Source organism: Aspergillus caelatus (assembly GCF_009193585.1).
Source record: "Aspergillus caelatus strain CBS 763.97 unplaced genomic scaffold BDV27scaffold_93, whole genome shotgun sequence".
NCBI lineage: Eukaryota > Fungi > Ascomycota > Eurotiomycetes > Eurotiales > Aspergillaceae > Aspergillus > Aspergillus caelatus.
In genome coordinates, this window is record NW_022475356.1 from 106,221 (window position 1) to 123,748 (window position 17,528).

General features: G+C 48.5%; 6 protein-coding genes across 6 annotated transcripts; 4 read left to right on the forward strand and 2 right to left on the reverse strand.

Moving 5' to 3' along the window:
* BDV27DRAFT_116242 (glycoside hydrolase family 13 protein) lies at window positions 1-1,945 on the forward strand. The gene has a single exon (XM_032064668.1). The coding sequence runs from the start codon at window positions 114-116 to the stop codon at window positions 1,863-1,865; it is 1,752 nt and encodes a 583-aa protein (XP_031927373.1). The 5' UTR covers window positions 1-113; the 3' UTR covers window positions 1,866-1,945.
* An 80-nt stretch (window positions 1,946-2,025) lies between these two features.
* On the reverse strand, window positions 2,026-3,540 carry BDV27DRAFT_158021 (uncharacterized protein; the record flags this gene model as incomplete). The annotated part of the gene is made up of 1 exon (XM_032072614.1): window positions 2,026-3,540. The coding sequence occupies one exon, from the start codon at window positions 3,538-3,540 to the stop codon at window positions 2,026-2,028; it is 1,515 nt and encodes a 504-aa protein (XP_031927374.1).
* Window positions 3,541-5,808: 2,268 nt separating this feature from the next.
* On the forward strand, window positions 5,809-9,359 carry BDV27DRAFT_158022 (ankyrin repeat-containing domain protein; the record flags this gene model as incomplete). Its single annotated transcript, XM_032072615.1, has 3 exons — window positions 5,809-5,942; window positions 6,018-6,361; window positions 6,520-9,359. The coding sequence occupies 3 exons, from the start codon at window positions 5,809-5,811 to the stop codon at window positions 9,357-9,359; spliced, it is 3,318 nt and encodes a 1,105-aa protein (XP_031927375.1).
* An 821-nt stretch (window positions 9,360-10,180) lies between these two features.
* On the reverse strand, window positions 10,181-11,253 carry BDV27DRAFT_158023 (uncharacterized protein; the record flags this gene model as incomplete). The annotated part of the gene is made up of 4 exons (XM_032072616.1): window positions 10,181-10,354; window positions 10,404-10,516; window positions 10,572-10,898; window positions 10,944-11,253. The coding sequence occupies 4 exons, from the start codon at window positions 11,251-11,253 to the stop codon at window positions 10,181-10,183; spliced, it is 924 nt and encodes a 307-aa protein (XP_031927376.1).
* A 634-nt stretch (window positions 11,254-11,887) lies between these two features.
* BDV27DRAFT_158024 (uncharacterized protein) lies at window positions 11,888-12,763 on the forward strand (the record flags this gene model as incomplete). Its single annotated transcript, XM_032072617.1, has 1 exon — window positions 11,888-12,763. The coding sequence occupies one exon, from the start codon at window positions 11,888-11,890 to the stop codon at window positions 12,761-12,763; it is 876 nt and encodes a 291-aa protein (XP_031927377.1).
* Window positions 12,764-15,839: 3,076 nt separating this feature from the next.
* On the forward strand, window positions 15,840-16,674 carry BDV27DRAFT_172491 (uncharacterized protein; the record flags this gene model as incomplete). Its single annotated transcript, XM_032075885.1, has 2 exons — window positions 15,840-16,217; window positions 16,289-16,674. Exons 1-2 carry the CDS (start codon window positions 15,848-15,850, stop codon window positions 16,672-16,674), a joined length of 756 nt encoding a protein of 251 aa, XP_031927378.1. The 5' UTR covers window positions 15,840-15,847.
* Between the last annotated feature and the right edge of the window lie 854 nt (window positions 16,675-17,528).

Sequence of the window (17,528 nt, forward strand, 5' to 3'; positions counted from 1 at the left end):
ATTTATCAATTACTTAGGATCTTTTCAAGCATGGATTGATTTTTCTCTCAAATTCTGGCTCTGTATGCTTTTCTCCTTTCCTTCCAACCGATTCATTTCATATCCATCCAATCATGCCACACCCTGTCCGACAACATGAGCCCAAGTGGTGGAAGGAGGCTGTGGTCTACGAGATATATGTCTCCAGTTTCAAGGACTCCAACAATGATGGAATCGGCGACATCCCCGGCATCATTTCAAAGCTCGATTATCTTCGAGACTTGGGGGTGGACGTGCTCTGGATCAGCCCGCATTACAAGAGCCCGCAGGTCGATATGGGGTACGATATTTCCGATTATCAGCAGATTCACGAGCCATACGGATCGATGGAAGATGTCGACACCCTCATCGAACAGACCCATACCCGGGGTATGAAAATCATCTTCGACTTGGTCATCAACCACACCTCCGACCTACATCCCTGGTTCCAGGAGTCGCGCGCATCACTCGACTCGCCCAAGCGAGACTGGTATATATGGCGCCCGGCACGATACGACGCGACGGGCAAGCGCTGTCCTCCCACCAACTGGCGGAGCAACTTCGGCGGCCCAACCTGGACCTGGGATGAACAGACCCAACAGTATTACTTCCACATCTATGCGCCAGGCCAACCTGATCTCAACTGGGAGAACCCGGAGTGCCGGCGGGCCATTTATGATAACGCGATCCGGTTCTGGCTCGAAAAGGGTATTGACGGCTTTCGCGTCGACACGGTGAATCGCTATTCCAAGCGCATGGACTTCGTGGACGCGCCCGTCACCGACCCGAACGATGAGACCCAACTGGCCTTCCAGAACTTCACCAACGGTCCGCGGATCCACGAATATATCTCAGAAGTGCGGTCGGTGCTCGCAGGCTACGATGTGTTTACGGTCGGTGAGCTGCCCAACACGCCGGACGAAGCCGACGTGATGCCGTTCATCTCGGCACGAGAGAAGCAGCTCGACATGGTGTTCAACTTTGATACGGTGTACCTCGGTCAAACGCCGGGCGATCGCTTCACTCTCCAGACCTTCAGCAAAGCCGACTTCAAGCGCGAGCTCACGAAGTGGCAGAGAGTGATTCAGGACACGGATGCCTGGACGACAGTGTTCCTCGAAAACCACGACCAGGGCCGATCCGTTTCACGCTTTGCATCGGACGACCAGGCTCATCGTGTCCAGGCGGCGAAGATGCTAGCCTTGGTGCTGGGTACGATGACGGGCACCCTCTACCTATACCAGGGCCAGGAGATCGGAATGGTAAATGCTCCACCCTCCTACCCAATCGAGGACTACAAGTGTATTCGCTCGGTCAACCATTACAACAAAATCCATCAGCAGACCGGCGGTGATCCCGTCGCGTTAAGCCAAGCATTAAATGCGCTGCAAAAGGTGGCCCGAGACCATGCCCGAGTGCCGATGCAGTGGGATGACTCGGCCAATGCAGGCTTCTGTGATGCCCAGACCACCCCGTGGATGCGCGTGCTGGATACCTACAGGGAAATCAATGTCGCCAACCAAGTGGGCAGAAAGGACAGTGTGTTCGAGTTCTGGAAGAACACTATCCGGTTACGAAACCAACACAAAGATCTGCTCGTTTATGGACGATTTCAAGTAATTGACCAACATGAGGACCTCCTGGTCTTCGTCAAGGAGGCCGCCAACGGCAAAGTATCGTTGACCGTCGCAAATTTGAGTGACCAACCGCGGCAGTGGTCACTTCCCCCCTCCTTACGGGGATTAAAACCGTCTAATCTTGTGCTGAACACTTGTGATGCACAGGAGCTTCAGCAATCCCAGTTGACAGCGTTTGAAGGGAGGGTGTATGTTTCAAACAGCCCATGATGTTCAACACCCGAGACGTAGCAGGTGAAAGTGATGATACTGTGTACACATATGATAAAATGCAGCTTAGAATGCTATTTCTTTTACACCTTGGCAGATCAGTGCACATCTGAACACACCACAAACATATCCGATGGACCTTGCTTCCAGTCGCAAGTCTCTAGATGAATGGCGGCGGCATGCTGAACCTTTCTAAACAGAAGTATCTCGTGTCAACCCTTTTGGCCCGCGCAGCCTGCTCCTCACTTATGCCCTGGGCGAGGTTTGCCACGAAGTCGCTGTGCCAAATCGGGTTGTTGACCTCACGTAGTTTACCGACTGACCATCGAGAATGGTCTGGATCTGGATGCTCGACCGCATACATGAATAGCGGCCATATGAAGCCGGGCTCCACTTTAGATCTCTCGAAGCGAGACTCAACTATGTGGCGAACGTGGTGCATGGCCTGCAGCGCTTCCGGGGACGCAGAAGGTGATTTTCCGTAGGCACGATCCAGGTAGATGATCTCGGTGAAGTAAGCAGCGCTACATAGATCGACAAGCCGGCTGAGTGGACTTCTCAGCGTCTGGGGGAGATGCTCTTGTAGCTGTTGTCTATCTGCACGCAATAATGCCGGTCGTCGTTGCCATAAATAACGAAGAGTTTCTTGGATCTTCTCGGCCACTTGTTCAACTTCCCGTTCATCGGATTGAAACCCTCGCGAGCGGTGATGACGGTTCAATCCGGTGATCTGAGCACTGATGTCTTGTACTTCTAGGTAAAACTCGAACAGTGTGCTGGAGAGGTCGCGCACGATTGTCTGATCTGGGTCGGGAGTTTCATTTTCCAGGGGGTAAAGGGCGGGTGTCTGGCCACGGACGTTGCACTTCAGGAGCCTGCTCACCTTGGGAGACAGAAGGCCACGACCGCCCAGATGCAGGGTCCGGGCGTGGAGGATTTGGAACCACGCTTGGAGGCGACGTAGAACCGGAGACCATACGTATGGGGGCACGGCGTCCCAAGCTGTCAGCTTGGCTACGAGGGCACCTTCTGGCTTTAGCGTAATGGATACCGTCTCGTGTTGTGCCACGATTTCGAAGCAGCAGAGCAGGAAGGTGGCGACCATGACCGTCTCGGGCTCATCCCCGTCTCGTTCCAGCATACTGGCATATCCACTCTTTGCAGCATAATACGCTGCCATAGAATTCATATTGTCGTCGTAGTTAGCCTTGGCTTTGTACAGCGACTCGACAGCAGAGATTGCCTGCCATACGACCGGATGACGGTAGGCCAGATCGACCATATATTGTTTCATTGGTTTCCAATTAAGCTCATCCACGGTGGCGATGAATGGTGGTTCCACCTGCTCGACAAAATATGAGAAGGTCGCAGAGTTCAGTACAAGGGACGTTGCAGGTGCCAAGCTTAGCGAAGTAGCGTCGTTCAATGGCGGCAGCTGTGACCACGGGAAAAGAGGACTGGCCAAGCTTCCAGGCAAGCCAAATCCATGTGGTTGTTCCTGAACAGTAAACCCCCCGTTGGCCCCAAATTCCATTAGGTTCGGGGGCGGAGTCCATCCAAGTTCTGAAAGAATGAATGGTGCCGGTAATGGTGATGAAGAAGCGCCAGTAGGGGTCGTCGACGCAGCAGCCACAGCGCCGCCTCCAGCACCAGCTCCAGCACCAGCACCAGACATGGTGGGTGTGGATCTCTTTAACGGTTCTGGTGAAGTATTGCGCTGGTAACGCTCTGTAGCCGAGTTATCCGTATAGATGCATGTGCGCTTCAACCGGCTGCAGTTGTAACAATATGGTCGCTGCTCGTCACACTTGACCTTCCTTCGGCGGCAGGTTATACAGCCACTTCGAACGCGAGCGCGCGGCCTGGTTAGCGCCTCAACATCATCTCGCATAGCTACGCTGCTGCTCGTCAACAAACGCTTCCTGGTGATGAAAGGACAACAGATCTTATGACGTTGGAAGAAGGGAACTTTAGTAGGTTTCTGGGGGAATTTTGTTTCTTGAAAGCGGATTGGATGTAGACGAATGTGGGGCTAGGCGGTCGATCGAGGACCAGGGAATTACAAGTAATTTTACTAGTAATTCTCTTAGGACACCCCCAGGGGACCCAATGTGGGTTCCCATTGAGCGGGACACAGCCGGCTCGGAGTTATTATAATTCCGTTCTGAGTCCCGTACCCGCTCAACTACTATGGGACTTAAAACGCAGGTCCTAATCAATTCACTGCGCCCCGCAAGGCGACAGGAGGAATTCGGGCGCTGGTGGTCACCTCCCGGCGTGTGGCTTGGACGCGGCCATATGTCAGGTGGCTGCCGCGCGGGTACATAATCTAGCGGTGAGGCTGCTTCACATTGGCGTGACGCAGGTGAGTTCAGGTCCAAATGCGGCTCCGCTACAGATATGCCCTACTTCTTTAGTGAATTCTTCCAGTCGAATATTCAATGCAGTTGACCATAGCATCAAGCTCGTGGCGGACTTGCATGATTATCTCACATGTACAGGTGTATCGGGTTAATAATCTAAGACAGCCCTTTCGAGGTAGGGATATTTTCGCGCGAATTTTGGGGCTATAGTATCATGTAGCCAAGCGCGCCCGTGTTGGGATTGATGGATTCAGTATGCAATCCATTTAATTACTGCTAATAGCGGATATAAAATATTCGCAGCTGGATGATTAAACGAGTACTTCAGATGAGCCAAATATGGCTGCAATAAGTTGGTCAACCTGTCTATTATTACACTCACCCTGCAGAGATACAGGGTTCTAAGCTTCCTGAGCACACCTTCTGCCTATTCCACACTGTAACTTAATGAATCGATCAACACATCACTCGACTTTAGTCCATCCTGGTGATATGAGAGCTCTATTTATTATCCTTTCTCTAGGTTATACTGTATCGAGGCCCGCCTGGGTCGATGCTTCGCAAGGCTGGATTTCGGGTTCACATATCCGACCGTCAAAAGAAGACGACAAGACTGGCCCTAGTCTCTCTTAAAGTGATCCTGGGTCTTTGTACAGCCGAATGGGTGTTAAAGATGAAGCTCGAACAAATTCATGCCCGTCATAATCGCACAAATGAAACGGTATTCTCAACGACTATCTTCTGCGAGTCAATATTGGCTGGACGCCCTGGGTGGTGTCACTTCACAAACCTGGCTCACGAACTGTGATCGGTACATTCCAGTATGCAGCCCTGACTCAAGTAGTATTTCCGGATCGACATCGCTCGGTCGGTGTTGCGCTCTTGCGACGGAGGCTTCGGGGCTAGATTCGACTGCTAGAGGGCCCCATTAGTTACTGTTGTTATCATCACTGCGACGGCAGACCTTGGGGTAAAGTCCTCCTGGAAGTATTTTGGACAAGATTCCATATCCCAAGAAGGGACGAGATTCCAGTGAAAAGGAGTGTGATGAACGATATCGACGTGTCTATCGACCAAGGCATTTTCGCTTGCTTTTTGAAGAATTGTCTGTCTTCATGTTCTTGGATTCCTATATTTTTCCGGGGTCATACCAAATTTTGGATTTCGAATGTAAAGATGTCGGTGGAAACCAAATTGTGGTGATAGATAGCCTGTGGCATCAACAGTACTTTTGTAAACAGAATCAGAAAATGGAAACACTAAGTAGCCTAATATGCCAGCAAAGCCAAGGAAACCAGACTCTGGAAAGGCACCTCCAGTAGAAAATTTGGGCGTCAGCCAATGATGGTGTCGGTCTCCTCAAGGCAGTGCTTCTGTCAAACCAAATTTGGGTCTCGTCGAATCGGATCTGCCGTTTCGGCTGCAGCTGACACACCAGCCAGCCAGGGTATTCCTTAGTACTACTGTCAGTACCTGTCTCTACTAGTAGGTAGTAGTAGTACTAGTATTAACAAGGCGCCAACTCTCCGAGAAAAACATTTCTTCCCTTTTTCTAACCTCTCTGTACACTTACACTTACAATGCCAAAGAAAGCCCCCCCAATCCCGGACGAGATATGGGACCGATACAAAGAAGCGATTATCACTTCTTATTCTCGGAATTCACTAGACCAAACAATGAAATATATGGTTGAGGAATATGGCTTTCAAGCTAGGTACAAGGTCCACTTTCTTCGGGCGGAACCTTGCCATAAACCTACAGTCTGACGCTGACATACTGCTACTTCTAGTAAAAACCAATATACCGGAAAGCTGAAATTATGGGGAGTAGGGAAATATCACCCCGGAAGCGATTGGCCGATCATCGAATCCAGGAAGCGGAAACGAAGCGAAATGGGCAAAGAGAGCGACGTTTACGTCCGTGGCCGCAAGTACACAAGACAAGAAATCAAAAAAGAAACCGCACGACACGTTCCTTTGGGACGCGATTGGTGCAGCCCGGAGGATATGCTCCCAGATTACATCACGGTCTGTACACCCCAGGCAGAGCCAACTGGCCCGCCGGGTATATCTCGCGACATCCTTCTTCGTGACCTTCCTTGGTACCAATGCACCCAAGAGATACAGAACATTGGTAAGTGTTTGGTGGCCAGCCTTGAGTTCCTTCTTTATCCCTTTCCCCCTGATATATACCACTCATTTGCTACCTATGCTTTTCATCCTCCACTGCGGCCTTCCTGGTCTTCACTCTGAGACAATGACAACATCAACCGAAACTGATGAGATGCTTAGTCTCAGGAGGACTCCGAAGTCGTATCGTCGCATCAAAGCCGGGTACCTCTCTTGAGATCTCCATGAGAAAGCTTGCTCCTCAATCCGATAGCGAGTTACTACAGCTGCATGTAGTTCTTGGTTCCTGCTTTGAGGGTAATAACGACCTCAATACGTATCTTCCACCTGAAGACCTGGACATTGGAGATTCTTCGATCGAAAGTACAAGGGCACTGCGGGACAAGTTTCCTGTATCGATCGTCAAGATCTTCGTACAACGCTTTGCTTTTTTGTCGGCGAACAATCTACTCGACCAACAGCAGTTCCATAAGGTCTTCGACTGGATCGTAGAAAAAGGTGGGACGAATATCCTCGTATTTCTCTGTCAGCCTCGGTCCCCGTTAATGAAGGCCTTCGCAAGAAAGGTCTTCTGCAGTGCTCTCATGTCCGGAAATATAGCTCTTGCTCGCAAAGTTTGGCAGTGTGGGGCACGACTACAGACTTATGATCCCTCGCAACGTCAACGTTGGACTGAGTACCTTTCCAAAGCGGTCCACGGTGGGCATGAGGCTGTGGTTGAGCTACTTTGCAAGGCAGGGGTACGCCCTGAGGTCAACGATAGGTGGTCATGGAAATATGACTGGGACTTGCGACTTCCAATTTTACATACATTGCTCGCCTTTGGTGCCGATCCAGAAGGATTCATCACAGGAGAAGAGGCTGGGTTCCCTTTAATCGATGCAGCGCTCAATGGTAGCCTCAAGGCTGTGCAACTGCTGCTTAATAGAGGAGCTCGAGTCAACATTTACCTTGCTCGGTATTATGGAACTGCTTTGCAAGCCGCAGCTTCTCGAGGTCACTTGGAGGTAGCCGAATATCTCATTCAACATGGAGCGGACATCAACGTTCCCTGTGCCTTGCCAATTCAGGCTTCTCAGTACTTCGATTATAACATAATCCCTCTTCTAACGCCCGTTCAAATTGCTGCCAAGGTGAACAATGTGGGTCTTCTTCAAATGTTGCTCCAACACGGAGCATCTACGATGGCTTGCCCGGTCTCCGCACATCCTAATTTCAAACATTATCTTTCTTGTCAAACTAAGCTACACTGGAGCTACTCATGGGGATTTAAACCTCACTATGACGGCGAGCAAGTGGTGTACACTGCCTTGCAATACGCAGCTCTAAACCAAAATTTGGAGATCATCACACTTTTGCTATCCACAGGAGTTACTCCAGACTCCCGAATTGCACCTTATGTAGGTGACACACCCTTGCAATTGTCCGCAAGGTTAGGAAATATTGAAATGTTTCGACTGTTCTGGGACTGGGGTGCTGATTTAAATGCCCCTCCTGCCACTTTCAATGGCCGCACTGCAATGCAAGGCGCAGCAGAGAGCGGAAACTGGAAGATCCTGTTGATGCTTCGGCACGCTGGCGTGCAGATAGATGCACCAGCAGGAGCAAAACAAGGCATGACTGCATTGCAGGTCGCCTGCCTGCATGGCCACTCTCTGATGGCTGGGGTTTTGCTCGCCCATGGGGCAGATTTAAACAGGGGTCCATCGGCCGTAAATGGCTTAACAGCTATCCAGGCTGCAGCCACGCGCGGTGACATACAGCTTGTAGGAGATCTTATTACTCTTGGAGCAGAGGTTAACGCCCCGCCAGCCAAGGGAGGTAAGACGGCTCTCCAAGCTGCTATCGAGCACAAATCTCTGCCACTACTCGACTTACTAGTGCAGCATGGCGCGCATGTAAACGCAACCGGAGTATATGGCTTTCTGTCTCCTCTTATAGACGCGGCCAGACTAGATTGGCACGATGGGGTGCAGTTCCTTCTAGAGCATGGTGCGAATGTTAATAACACTGCGTTTCGCCTTGCAATGTCGGATGAAAGTGAGGAACATGCTCTAGGGTGGCTATTAAGCCCTCTGGGCTGGGCTATCATGAACGGATCCGAGGGCATGGTAGATCTATTGCTGCAACATGGTGCCGATGTTCTTGGAACAGCTATGTTCAATGGAACCGCCTCTCAAAGCGCACTGATGTATGCATTACACATAGGATCAAGTGTTGAAGTTATTGACTTGCTTCTAGCAAAAGCCCCCGACTTGCAAAAACACCCTGGGTGGGAAAACGCGCTTGAGGTTGCTCTAGTAGAGCCATTCGGAGTTGACACTATTCTTTTTCGGCGAATACTTCAGAAAGTAGACTCACTCCCACCGTTGCTTTGTCACGAAGTAACTCAGAAGGCATGGGATGCACTGCCTATAGATCTCGATGATTTTAATGATGAAAAAGCAACTCTGGAGATTATTGAGCTTCTGATAGAATCTGGAGTACCTTTAGACTCTCGCGCCGAGGATGGAAGCACTCTTGTTCTGCGTACAGCTCACTATGGTTATCACAAATCCTGCTCTTTTCTTATCGGCCGTGGCGCCGCCGTTAACATCCACTCAACTGGATCTTGGGGAACACCTCTTCAAGAGGCTATCAAGTGGACTTATGTCAACATAGCCAATGTTTTACTAGAGCATGGGGCAGATATAAATGCCCTCCCAGCAGAGAATAAAGGGGTTACTGCGCTCCAGGCAGCTTCCATCAATGGGATGTTTGAGCTGGCTGTACGGCTTCTTGAATGTGGAGCAGATGTCAATGCGCCAGCTGCACCGATTGACGGCAGGACAGCAATTGACGGTGCTGCAGAGCGTGGCCATTTTGATATGGTCCAATTGCTCTTTAACGCCTATGGGGAAGATGCAGATCTAGAGCCGGTACGTCGTCAGGCGGCGGACTATGCGGAAGGGGAAGGTCATTTTGAGATTGCCCAATGGTTACGTGAGCATTCGGGGAGTTGAGTTTGTTGTAAGACGCACCGCCAACCTTTTGTATATTTCGGGCTTATTCATTCAAACGAATTTCTATTTGCCTCACTTCTCAATTAGAAATGGACATTGTGTGTATGGAAACTTTTGATCAGCTACCTCAGCCATAGATCTGTAAGTCGGTAGCGTAACACTCCTTCCCTGCAAGAATCTATAAAAATCATATGGAACAGATTTAAGACAAGGAAAATGGAGGGGTCATATTAAGTACGACTACTGACGTGCGGGCATCCCGTGTGATGCAGATCTGTCCCTGGCCTTTTTAGGTCTGAAAAAAGGGTTCCAGAGTAGAGATCAACGGGGTAGAATATCAAGAACAGTAATTGCGGGTGCAGTGTCTTCGATTAGCTATGAGAAACTAGAAGTTGGGCTTTATTGATAGTTGCTCTTTTATCCTTAACAGGATATAAATTGTTATGGAACAGTTCAGCATATTTGATAGAGCCTACTATAGTTTAAAATATTGTGGAAGAAGACGATAGTTAAATAACACTAAAATAAGACACTATAGCTAACCATAACACTACAGGGAAAACTACCTTACTGATATCCACAAGCGCGAGAGACCTGTTTCTCAGAGAAAACTGGGATTCCTTGAGGAAAGGACTAACGCGTGATTGGTCGTATTTGCCGACTTTATTAACACGGTAGGTTTGGGGATCGATAACCTCCGTAGGGTTGGATGGAGGAATGCCAATCAATATAGTCTATCTGCAATTCAAGAACAAAGAAAAGTAGCAAACAAAGAAATTTCCTCGAAATAAAAGAAGAAGGAGAAAGGTAAAAAGAAAAGACTAATCGACCTCCATCGACTCCACTGGCGACATCGACAAGTCTGAAGGATGGCGAACCTTCTTTCTCGACTCTGCCGCCATATTGACAGCCTCCAAGATGATGTATGAGAGGAGACCCTTAATACCACACTGATAAGTTACTCCCATGTCCCAAAGCAGGATGTGCACGGTATACTACTCTGAAGTTAGCCACCATTGCCTCCAGGAAGTTGATTTCCCCTACCCTCATCTTACAGGAGAGCCGATAGAAATGGAAGGTGTATCCATCCGACAATAGACCGAAAACACCTGCGTTTTCCCCATCCCCGGCAATAAGTCTTGCATTGACCACCATCGCTAACCATCAATTAGCAAATAGTGTATAAAGAGTTTGGAGATCGATACAACTCACCCATGTAAGCGAGTAGCTCTGCTGGGCCACGGTTAAACTCATCCCGTCTCTTCGCCTCTATGACCAGCAGATTGCTTGCGTTCTTTGAGGGATCATCGTAAAAAAGGGTATAATCGGCAAGACCTTGCACTCGCTTCTTGTTCGTCGTCCATGTAAGTGATGTTTCAAACTGCAGGTTTACTCCAACTGTACCAGGCTTTCCATATGCCCCGAGGATGAAAGTAGTCGTCAGAAGGAGGGCATCATCCAGTCGCGTTCTTGCGACAGGTTCATTCCAAGGAGCTCGCTTGTATGTCTTCTCATATGCCTTTAGAGTCCAATCTAAACCTGGACTGTCAGAGAGATATTGATTAGGAAAGCAGACTCACTTACCATCATGTTGCATTTCCTGTGAGCCCTTTTCGATATACATGCTGAACCCCTCAAACGCAGCCTTCTGCCAGTCGAACGGTTCGGTATCATCGAGAGTAAGACCAAAAAGCTTATGAACTGACTTGCTACTCAGATCTCCGACCTTTACCGTCGGGATCTTCAACAGCTCCTTTTTCAATTTCTTGATCGAAGTCAAAACGCTTTTTACCTCCTGTTTCCCTTCATCGTCTAACGTATCAGGGAATTTGTTGACGTAAGTGATAGCCATCTCTGCGGCTTTCAGTAGGGCTTTCTGGGTCGTCGACGCCATAGTGAGTGATCTCTGACAAAAGAAGATCTTTGTCTGAGGAGCGTTCAAGGTGGCGTTGACCGTAAGTATCTGTATTATCCGGTCTCGAATGAATATCAAGCAACTTTCAAGATTTCCGGCGAAGACTTGACGTCGCAGGCGTGGGTTCTGGACAACTGGACTTGATAGGAAAAAGAGAAAAGTTGGGAAGGGCGTAAGGACTTTGAGGTAAAGGTGAGAGTCTTGCTGACATAATACTTTGCTGCCTGATAAGGAAGGAACGATGAAGAGTACCTTTCTAAGGTCATATGTTCGAACTTTGCTATAAATTTGTATGGAGAACAGAATATGGGAGAGACTAGTATACTTTCGACAGGTGCCTGAGAGCCATGGCCACTACTACTAAGTAGTGTTACTAGCTTCCGCACCTTCAACCAATAGTCTTGAGAGGCAATATTCTCCACCGCCCACAGCCTTTAGACTCTATGACTCTGTACCTGGCAAGGCTACCACTACCGTCCACTAGTTATGTCCTGTATTACTTAGTCACTGCACTTCGTCTCGTTGACATCACTATGTCGTGTCTTTACCTCCTATCTCATCGCAATCTGTTCCCTTACCGGCACACCTTTGACCAGGCTGATCAACACGCAAAATGGACCAATCTCATGAAATCTTCCGTACAAAGGCGATATTGGAAGCGATCCTCCTCCAGACCGATATTCGTACGTTACTGACGTCTGCAACACGGGTATGTCGCTCCTGGCATGATATCATTCAAGACTCTGCCAGTCTTCAAGCTACTCTTTATTTCAAGCCAGGCAAAGAGCCAGCATTCTTTCTCAAGCCTTCCGAGAGCGGAGTCCGGTGGAGCTATTGTAACCACAAACGTATCCGGAATCCTCTTATTGAGACGGACATATGGCCTGAGTTTTTCCGAAAACGCCTCCGCTCTCCATCGGATAGATCCTGGCAAGTAAACGAGGAGTTTCCTCGCATGGATCCCGACAAAGAGAAGGCATATCTGCGAGAAGACGCTAGCTGGAGGCGAATGCTTCTCCATCAACCACCCACCTCGCATCTAGCCCTTATTGAGGAGAATTCCTATGCGTCTTGTCCGGTAGTTTCGCAGATCCGATTTCACGTCGATAACAGTCAGTTTAGGACTACAGATGATTTTGTCCGTTTAGGTCACCTGGGCGATGGAGTTGACAGCGGCTACTTGATACCAGGCCGAGATACGCTGGTGTTTTATGATAAAGGTGGAAGGGTTACAGATAGAGAACTTAAGTATGCTGAGCACAGGGCAGTGGCAACATCTCAATGGTTGATTCAGTGTGACGCCGTAATTTTCTGCTATCTGTCCAACTTTTGTGAACCGCGTCCTTTTGAGGGTCTTGGAGTCCTCACCTATGTTGACGACTTTCTGGAAGAACTTGGCCGTGGACGGCAAGTTCGAGGCCGCCGTCGTGTGGCAGTCTTGAGGGAAGACAAGGATCGTTGTTCGAGCCCAGACTATCCCGGGAGGTAGCCCCTATGGCTTTCTTACTTTTTTTTTTTTTCAATACTCCAGAGTACTACGCTTTTAGTATAAGTCTACGGATGGGAGTTGCTATTGCTCGTTAATGCTTTCATCAATGAATACCGCACATTAAATCTACCGGAAGACTGGGCTATGAAAATATTCCACGGTCATCAGGGACTTCAGGTTGATTTTCTGACTTTTGCTGGATGAAAACAAATTGCGGACAGGAATATCCTTCACCCTTACAGGGCGGCCAGGGCCCCGGGTATTGATGTGGAGACTCAGTAAGCCCACTGATATAATCATATATAGTTCATTAATTCTTATCGCACTCTTCAACTATCTGCAAGAGAAATTTTACAGTCTTGCCACTTTCTCTAAGGGTAACCTGCAGTCATTGTCATTTTAATGTATATGACCTATATAGGATATTATACCTACTGGATACCCTACTTCTTAAGTATCTATGTTGATATTGCGCACATAGTAGTGTGTTATTCTAAGTATGTGACGCTTGAAACCAACAATAGCAACATTTGAATTTCTATAGTAGACATACGTACTTAAAGAACATGTGAATCAGTTCATTGGTTCCCCGAATGACTCAAACTACTGCAGACTATTTTATAAAACTAATCGAGCCATTGAGTGACACTATCCCGCGGTAGTAGATTATATTAGCAGTAGTTTAGGGAGTTAGGCAAACCTCTATATATCAGTTGGTATTGATGTGTTTAACTTGTGTTCTCTAGAATACACAAGACTGTAATATGGGCGATTTCGCGCATCTCTTCGAGCAGACGAGCGGGCGTAAGGATACAGCTCCAAGGGTTTGAACGCCTGTGACGCAGGGCCGGCTGATATACTGCCCACCATTTGGATTAAGAATAAAGGGTTGATAAATAAGTCTTTAATGGCCAGGAAATTCATGAAAGACACCTTGTCCTTCTTCCACACCGTATGAAGATACAACACTATATTATTCGTACCCAAAGTAGAACGTGAACCCATCCGACAATAGACCGGATACTCCAATTTCTCTCCATCCGCACCAGAGCGGCTAGCTATGACAACCACAATTAATTCCAGGTTAGCAGATAGTGCATGAAGGTGCTGAAGATTGATACAACTCACCCATATAAGCAAGCAGCTTGCCATTCTTCATCCATTGCACGACTTCGAGCCACGATAATGAACCGATTCAATATGTGATCGTGAATATGCCCGCCAACGGCAGCCTGAATCTGAGTCCATCGCTGATGAGCTCGGCCGGAGCATGTTTAAATTCATCACGTCCTTTTGCCTAGATTATGAGCAGATTTCCCACATCTTTAGACGGGTCATACAAGAGTGTGTAGTCTGCACGACCTTGTACCCGCTTCTTATTAGTTGTCCATGTAAGCGACGTCTCAAAATATAGATTAACCCCCACTGTTTCTGGCCTTTTCGCCCCAAGTATAGGTGTGTGAAGAAGTGTGTCGAGCCGTGACCTAGCCAGGGTTCCATTCCACAGAGTACGCTCGTAGGTTTTCTCGTACGCAGCTAGGGTCCAGTCTAATCTCGACTGTTAGATGGATGTCGAGTAGGAAAGCAGAGTCACTCAGCACATGTTCGATGTCCCCCGCGCCCTTTTCTGTATAGACACTAAATCCCTCAAAACAGACCAGTCGAACAGGTGTGCCATATCAGGTTGCCGTAGCCTTTTCCAACTCATAGTGACCTTCCTCCCCCAATGTATCGGGGGACTTCCTCATCAAAGAGACGGTCATTTTTACCGTCTTCAGTGTTGTTTCTGTGTAGTGGTAGCCATAGTAGGGAGTGTTTTTAGAGAGAAGGAAAGATCACGGTTAGGGTGAATTCAGCCTTGGTGTTGTATTTCTACGGGACTTGAATTGGATGCGAGAGGCTTCTCCTTCCTGGCGATATTGTTGGCCCCAGTATTCATTTCAATTGTCGATGTCGTCGTTGTTACCATCTGTAATATACCTGATTTAGTTATGCAGAGCATAAAACGATGCAGGGTATAATGCCGCGGGTTATCATCGCCTTGTGGCAGAGGTTGTCACCTATATGCGTTAGGCATAGTCGTGCAAAGCATAGGTTATCCATGGTGAAGGGTCAACAGACGATTAAAAGAACACCACCAAATGGCAAAGATTGTCGGCTATATGTGCTTGGCATAGCCATGCAACACATGAAGCTATGCAGCGTACATATATAGCTGCAGCAACACCGCGAGGTGACCAAGGCCATCGTGACCACTGAAGAAAAAGCCGAATGTTGCCCCAGGAAAAGGACAGAAGAAACACAAGAATAATAGAGATTATCCTCTGTGCGCGTTGACCTTCGAGAGAATTCAGAATGTTATTCAGAAAAGGAGATTCAGGATGTCAAATAGTTTAAGATTATGAGATCACTGGCATGGCGGAAGGATTTGGCATGAAAGGAAGGAGAACAGAATAAGGAAGGGAGAAAGGGAATCTAGAAGGAAGGCGAAAGGAATATGAAACAAAAGTGACAGGAGTTTGTGTTGATGGTGAAAGGCTTGCTGATATAATACTTTCCTGCCTGGTTAGGAAGGAATAATTATCAGGTGTCTATCGTCATATATTCGAACTAAATACAAATTTATAGGAAGAAACGTATATGCAGAGTGGCTGATATTCACCACTACCACTTTCACAGTATGTGCCAAGAACTACTGGCAGTTCATGGAGCCTTGGCCCCGGGTATTCTACTGGGCAATTCACGAACGAGTTGCATGGACCGTTGTTCAAGCAAGCCCCACAATTTCTATTCATTGGACGATCATAACGAGAAACGATCTCTAAAAATCTGCTAGTAGAGGTGCCTCCGCAGCAATAACATTCATCCGTCGTCCTGCCACCTGTGTGAATTAAGTGGAGTCAGTCCCCAGTTTTTTTTTTGGCCCCCTGGAAGCTAAGACTTTAGCTCCATCATAGCGTGCAGGCTTGATTCTCGCTCAGGCCTCTCCCTCTTTTTATTACGGGCTGGCACCCTTTTTGTCCTCTTTCCCTACTCTGCTGCATCGCGCGCGCGGATATCCGTCAATTCCTGGGATCTCACAGCATGGTTTCTTACGATCCACCGTACGGGTTTCCTCTTCGCAGAAATGGCACCTGTCTTGCCAGTGAAACAAGCTGTGGTAAAACATGGGGGAACTTTTATGCCTGCTGCCCAGGCGATTCGGTCTGCCCCGGGGCTACCCAATCGATCCAGAACAATGTTTGCTGTCCGACGGAATCCGACTGTACGGCACCATTGAAAGCGACTCCGCACTGCGCCAATGAGACTGGGATAATGTATAATCACACTGGATACTTCTGCTGTTTGCCTGGGCAAACCGGGTTCTGGACGGATAACCCCAACAATGCTGTGGGCTGTTCCGACGAGGCACCCACCGCCCGCGGGGAAACAATCTTGGTTACCAAGAGTCAGAGTCAGTGGTGACCTTCTGCTATGTTCATTAGATTCGGCTTCCATTCTGACCAGGAGTCTTTCTATCCGTAGGTTTCGAGTCGACTTCTTCAACGGCTGCCGCAACCACTACAGCCTCTACCGGATCTACATCAACCAGCTCGATACCTGCCGCAACAACTACTTCATCCTCTGAGTCATCGAACAGCTCCTCGAGTAATCATGCCGGAGCCATTGCAGGAGGTGTTGTTGGTGGTGTTGCAGGAGTTGCATTGATCGTCGCTCTTCTTTGGTACTTTGTTATACGTGGCCGAAAGCGATCTCAGCAACCGCCCACTGGAGAAGGGGCCATCCCAGTGACCAGCAGTCCTCAACCCCCCCTCAAGCCCCCGACTGAACTGGAAGCTCCGAAAAGACAATATGAGCTAGAAAGCCGGATGGACCAACCCGTTCACGAATTGCCAACAAACCGCGACTAAGCTGCCCTGGCTCTTGCAATCATCGCATTAACGACATGGTCGCCGATTGGGTCGTTCGACAGCTGCAGCAGTTAACCGACTATTTTATGGAGAAACCTCCACTCGTTTATAAGGTACCTTCATCCACGACGTCTCAGGATCAAACCGGACAAAACAGATGATGGATGGATTGAACGACTGCCTTGAAAGTGCTCCGACCTCCCGACCGTTTGAGTCGTATTTCCGCAGCAAGGGGACACTTTCCTGGTTCATTATTTTATTTTTTTTCTCGTAATACTTAATGACGATTCATTGCCAAAGCCAGTCAACCCGATCAAAGATGTAGGGTGGGGGCCAGGGTCGATCATTGGTGCCTCCAGCATTTTTTCTCCACCGAGGAATCCAGCCATCACGACAATCCCAATCTCCCGGGGAGGCAACCCTAACCTCTAACCCCCATCTGGTCATGGCCACGCGACGTTCTTCCAATCAAGGGTGAACCCAAGCTACTACCGGAAATGTCGGCAATTTTGACAGTCTTTTCAAACGAGGTCTATTAACCCCGCCTGTCGGCTCTGCAATCCTCCTCCTATACGATGTGACGGTCAACGCTTACGGAGAATCCAACAAGTAAGCTTGCAAATTGCGTGTTCGCTATACTTTATTGGGAAGCTTAATTAGGCACCTTCTCACCTTGCCTGTTCAAGCTTAGTCAATATCGCACAGTCATCCCGCGATCTCGTGGTAAGGACTTTTGATGGCTTGTAGGTTCAGAAGCTCATCAGATACAGGCAACAAGACTGCCAATGAATTCAGTCTTGTGCAATTTTCCTTCCTTCTTATTTTTTTTTTTTTTCTCGCATCGTTAGAAGGGC

Excerpts from the sequence above, each read along its gene's own strand:
- BDV27DRAFT_116242 (XM_032064668.1), top strand. The coding sequence starts at position 114 with ATGCCACACCCTGTCCGACAACATGAGCCCAAGTGGTGGAAGGAGGCT.